Raw genomic sequence first — 5,763 nt, 5'->3', positions numbered from 1 at the left:
CACGTCAGATTTAGGCCAGCCATAGGCCAGCTGCAATAAAAACAATTCAAAATATACTACATTTACGGAATTAAAATTGCGATATACGGAATTAAATTTACGACACATATACGGGAAAAATAATCCATTCCATTAAAAAAAAAGTACAAAGATTTAAAAAAAAAGTACATGATTTTTTTTATAAAAAAAAGGGCTTCAACACCCGAGCCCCGCCACTCTCTACTCCTCATTGCCGTCGCCGTCGCCCTCCTCGTCGCCGCCGCCGTCGCCGCCGCCGCTGCCGCCACCCGTGGTATCTGAGCCCACGTCGGAACCCCCCAGCCTCCTCGTCGCGATCTCTAAATCAGCACGCATGCTCTCGAGCATCTCGAAAAGAATCCTCTTCTCCGTGGGGTCAGTGGCGTTCTTCCACTCTCGGAAGACTTGTAACATCTGAGCCCGCGTTTGGTTACGCGAATGGAGAGTGTACGCGAGTGGGGCGGCTGGGAGGGCGGAGGACTGGACCTCGCGGGGCGATAGGGGGGATCCGCCCCTCGCAGCCCGCTGCGCCCGCTTCTGTCCAACCGGGCGGGGGCGACCAGTAAATGAAGGAGGGGATGGAAACTCCTCAGCATCCGGGGGGAGGTCGTGGGATCCGCCGCTGCTGCCGCTGTAGTCGCCGCTATAGTTAAGTCGCTGCTTCTTCGGCCACCCAGCGTCGCACCCCGCCCGGAACTTCTCCGAGTCCTTCAGCAACAAGAAGCACTCCCAGAAGGTGAACTCCTTATACTTCCCCTCCAAGGGGAACTGACTCGCGGCTATCCTCCGGGCGTCGTCCTCAGTCTGCCCACTTTTGAGCTGACGGAGGGCGTTGGCGTACAAATTCGCAAAACGGCCCACTGCGGCCCTGGTGCGTTCCCACCCCTTCCGGACCTCCTCGTTGCTGAAGTCCTTCCCGTGCGGGCAGTGCCTCTTATAGGCAGCACTGATCTTCGCCCACATGTTGACGACCCGCTGGTTGTTCGCAACCAGTGGATCGTCGCACACCTCCAACCACCCCTTGGCCACCCCGGCGTACTCATCCTCCGTCCACTTCCTCCGGCCAGGGGCAGTGGGCTGCGATGACTCGCCGACCGCCTTGCCCTTCCCCTTCCCCCTCGTCTTCTTCTTCGGCGCGGCCCGCGTCGCTGGAACGGGAGTATCATCTTCCCCGAGATCGATCCCCATATCGTGCAATGACAGAAGGTCATCGCCAGAGAACTGCGTCTCCACTGGGGTCGACGTGTGAGACGAAGCCGTCAAAAAATCAAGCGAGGGCCGATATACCGCGTCCCCTCCCGGTGACCCCTGCACCCCCCCCCCCCGGCATCCCGGGATACATGCCGTGCAGCATCCCCCCCGGCATCCCCCCCTGCCACATCATCCCCATCATCTGCTGCAACATCATCTGCTGCTGCATCTGGGGCATACCCCCCCACCCGGGCGCTGACTGCCCGCCGCTCCCCTGCCCGCCGCCCGGCATCCCCCACGGCATACCCCCCTGTTCCCCCCCATCGCCCCCCCCGGCGCACCAGCCATCATCCCCATCATCTGATTCCAAGGGATGTTAAATCCCGGGCCCATCTGCCCCCATCCAGATCCCACGGGTACTGTGGGAGTCTGAGAGTCGCTCGTCGCCGGACTGGACTCGTTGTTGTGATCCATCACTCGATGATGCTCTTGAACAGAAAGTTAGAGAGAGAGAAAACTCGTTAAAACAAGTGGTGCAAATGAAAATGAAACGAAAATCGCGTTTATATATGATTTTAAAAAAAAAAAAAAAAAAACGAAAATCGGCGCTGGCCGATCGCTGGCCGATCGGGCCTCTGCAATGGCGGCTAGCCGATCGGCCAGCGGATCGGCTAGCGACGAGCGATCGGCCAGCCCACGCCGATGCGCTCGCCGATTTCGCGCTCGCCGATTGCAATGGTTCGGCTAGCGCGACGAATCGGCTAGCCGGTCGCTAGCCGACCATTGCGGATGCTCTTACTCTTAAATTAAATGAATAGATAAAAAATATAAAAAATAAAGAAAAAAAATATGAGAAAAAAAAAATAAAAAAAGAATATAAAGTATAAGAGAGTAAAATGTTATTTTTATTTGAAAAATGAAATCAACCACTTGAATTTGGATAATCTAAAATAAAAAAAGAAATGATCATTTAAAATGAGATGAGACGAAGAAACGAATATGAAATAGCCAAGTTAATTTGAGCCAACACAACCTATTAATCTAGGTGGATGTATGTATAAAATGCTAAAGAAGCCGGTCCCACCAATCAAATCTTTTGGCCTCTCTAGCATACAACAAGAAACACAATTCTACTCCTGATATCTAATTTCCTCATCTATTTTGGAATTATAAATAGTTTATGATTAACCACTCAAAGAGTTCACCTCTTGGACGTAACTATCTCTATAAATAACCTAACCTAGTAGACATTCTCATATCCTCAAATCATCAAAAATGGAGAAAACACAAGACAAACCCCACTGCCTAATCCTACCATACCCAATCCAAGGCCACATCAACCCAATGCTCCAATTCTCCAAACGCTTAGCCGCCAAAGGCATCTCTATCACCTTCGCCGCGTTAGAAAACGTCCTCACCGACGAATTCTCCGCCTCCATCTCCGTCGAGACCATCTCCGACGGCTACACCGCCGCCACCAGAGCCACCGCTCTGCTGCCGGAGTATCTACCCACCTTTCAAAAGGCCGGCTCCGAGTCTTTAGCCCAACTCATCGAGAAGCTTCGGGAGAGGGGCCGGGCCGTCGACTGCGTCATCTACGACACGTTCCTGCCGTGGGGCCTGGCCGTGGCCAGGAATATGGGGCTCTTTGGGGCGGCCTTCTTCACGCAGTCTTGCTCCGTCAATATTGTTTACTACACTTTGTTTAAAGGGTGGCTGGAGCCTCCGGGTTTGGAGGAGGTGGTGTTGCTTCCCGGGCTGCCGGAGTTGGGGGCTTCGGATTTGCCATCGTTTGTGCTTGATCGGGAGACGCATCCGGGCTCGTATGAGCTGCTGGTGGATCAGTTTGAAGGTGTGGAGGATTCCAATTTCGTGTTCGTTAACTCGGTTTATGAGCTTGAGGAAGAGGTACGTCATCTTAGCATCTGTGTGGTGTGTATCCATTGTGACGCGATCTTTGAATTTATGTTCATTTATAAAAAAAAATGAAATAGGCTTGGAATTTGTTTGTATTTTGTTTTTGTTCATGCACCGTGCATACGATTGCAAGCAGTGATAAATTAATTAATTAATGTTTTAAGTAAAATTTAATAATACTACTATGAATTAAGATAATAGAGTATGACTTTAATTTTTTTGAATTTACTAAATGATGGTTGCAGCGTTGAAATGTTTACAAATCACTTGAAATTTGCAAAGTCAGTCGCAAGTCATTGTTTATGTGATACCTAATTAATTCTTTATCTGCGGTAATATTTCCTAATTCTTATATTCTCTGTTGCAGTTGACATTCAATGATATACTTATATTAATCTTGCAGCTAATTAACTAAACCCTATCAATTTTTGGCTGCAGTATTTTCTAATTTATCTCTTATCCCTATAGTATTTTGCTGTGATATTTTCTACGCGGTACTCCCTCCGTTCTATGTTAATAGAGTCATTTTTCTATTTTAACAAGTGATATTTTCTACGCAGTACTCCCTCCATTCCATGTTAATCGAGTCATTTTTCTATTTTAACAAGTTCCAAGTTAATTGAGTCATTTCTATTTTTGACAAAAAATAATTCTCCTTTTACTTTATTCTCTTTTCATGTCTCTTACTTTTTTCACCATCCATTTAACACACTATCCTTAAACTTGCTAAAAAGAAATGTATTGTTAAGAAGGAACAAAAGGAGTACTACTTTTTTGACATTAAAACAAATTCTTTAAAATTGTTTTCTAGTGTTACTACTAGTGTTTTGTTTTCTAGTACACCAATCACTCACCCCCCCTTTCTCACGCGGGTTGAGATGTTGAAGTGACACTGATTCCCTGCACACGTCCCACCGTAGAATGAAAAATTGATTACAGTAAGTAATCCTTCAATTTAAGGAACATTTTTATAAGCGGTTAAAATTTAGGGTTTAAAGTGATATTTATTCTACTATGATTAAACCCCTTGCTGCATATTTACTACTCCTAGTATAATTTTTTATACTGCTGTTTATTTGCATGACATGTAGTTGGTAACTTGGTCATTCTTATATTGCAAATTATTGGGTTTTGCTTTGTAGCACGGCACCTCAATCTTATCATCACCCCCAAAAACAAAAACTAAAAGTAATCAAGTTAGGTTAAAAGTTAGATCATGATATAATTATTTTTTAAATAATTACTCTATTTATTTATTTTCATTTACTTTGTGTTTGGTTTCAGGCCACTGATTGGCTGAAAAAATTCATGTCCGTGAAAACAATTGGACCAACTATACCTTCTATGTACCTAGACAAAAGATTGCAACACGACAAAAATTATGGCCTCAGTTTGTTCAAGCCAGACGACACTTGCATGAAATGGCTACAACAACAATCACCTAAATCAGTTATCTACATCTCCTTTGGTAGCATGGCCAAATTGGAAGAGCAACAAATGGTAGAATTGGCAACAACCCTAAAGCTAACCGGCAAACCCTTTCTATGGGTGGTCCGGTCGTCAGAGGCCTCCAAGCTCCCCCAGGGTTTCATGGACGAGGCCTCAGACCAGGGGCTAATCGTGTCATGGTGCCCACAACTAGAGGTCCTCGCCCACGATGCCATAGGGTGCTTCATCACACACTGCGGATGGAACTCGACTCTGGAGGCACTGAGCCTAGGGGTCCCCATGGTGGGGGTCCCGTGGTGGAGTGACCAGGCTACGAATGCTAAGTTTGTGATGGATGTTTGGAAAATGGGAGTGAAAGCTTGTTCGGATAAGGGAGGCGTTGTCGGGCATGAGGAGCTGGTTCGTAGCGTGAAGTATGTGATGGAGGGAGAGAGATCGGAAGAGATGAGATTAAATGCAATGAAATGGAAGGAATTGACAAAAGGAGCTGTGGATGAGGGTGGAAGTTCGGATAAAAATATTCAAGAATTTGTGTCTACTTTGATGGGAGGTGAAACCCTTCCACAAAAGTAATTGGATTCTTGATTATTGTAGTATCTTTATTAAATAATTTGGAGTTTGATTATTTTACATGCTTCCTCTTGATCTATGTTTAAATCGGTACATGGGAATTGCTTCAACAAGCTAAATATATAAAATAAGATAACGTATGTGTAGAACATTGTTTTATTAGGCAAAATTTTAAACATATCCACTCTGAGAATTAGAAGAATGTCACTTTTATGAATGTTGTTGACAAACAAAAATGCAATTTAGTATTTTGGTTATATATGATTTTTCCTCGTGGTCAAATTGTAATTATGTTTTGTCAGCATGTGACTGACTGGTTCTATGTTTCATATGACATTTAAATTTCCATCGTAGTCTTCTTTAAATTTTCACATATGTATTTTTGGGATTTTAATTATTATTTTTTAATTTTTAGGATTTTAAGTATGTAAATTTTAATTTTTAGGATTTTAATTATGTAATTTTTTTTATTTTTGTAATTTGTAATAGTAGTTCGGGTATTTTTTATGCATTTTAATATTATGGAATTTTTTTACTTAAATTGAATAATAGACTGGTGGGACTCTTAAGCATGCTCTCGCAGAAAAGCATGGATAGGGGTGTTGTGCTTTAGAGAGT

At 44.5% G+C, this 5,763-nt stretch overlaps 1 protein-coding gene across 1 annotated transcript; it reads left to right on the top strand.

Annotated features, from left to right (window-relative positions):
• The first annotated feature begins 2,459 nt into the window (after positions 1-2,459).
• LOC125211783 (UDP-glycosyltransferase 74E2-like) lies at positions 2,460-5,207 on the top strand. The gene is made up of 2 exons (XM_048111715.2): positions 2,460-3,117; positions 4,411-5,207. The coding sequence occupies exons 1-2, from the start codon at positions 2,485-2,487 to the stop codon at positions 5,146-5,148; spliced, it is 1,371 nt and encodes a 456-aa protein (XP_047967672.2). The 5' UTR covers positions 2,460-2,484; the 3' UTR covers positions 5,149-5,207.
• Positions 5,208-5,763: the final 556 nt, after the last annotated feature.

This window comes from Salvia hispanica, chromosome 3 (genome assembly GCF_029641045.1).
Source record: "Salvia hispanica isolate PSC_SH4W2 chromosome 3, Shi_PSC_v1, whole genome shotgun sequence".
NCBI lineage: Eukaryota > Viridiplantae > Streptophyta > Magnoliopsida > Lamiales > Lamiaceae > Salvia > Salvia hispanica.
The sequence above is the reverse complement of the archived record's forward strand: the minus strand, read 5'-3'. Positions and strand labels throughout refer to the sequence as shown.

Excerpts from the sequence above, each read along its gene's own strand:
- LOC125211783 (XM_048111715.2), top strand. The coding sequence starts at position 2,485 with ATGGAGAAAACACAAGACAAACCCCACTGCCTAATCCTACCATACCCA. Across the intron at positions 3,118-4,410 it reads TTTATGAGCTTGAGGAAGAG|GCCACTGATTGGCTGAAAAA; the intron begins GTACGTCATCTT and ends GTTTGGTTTCAG.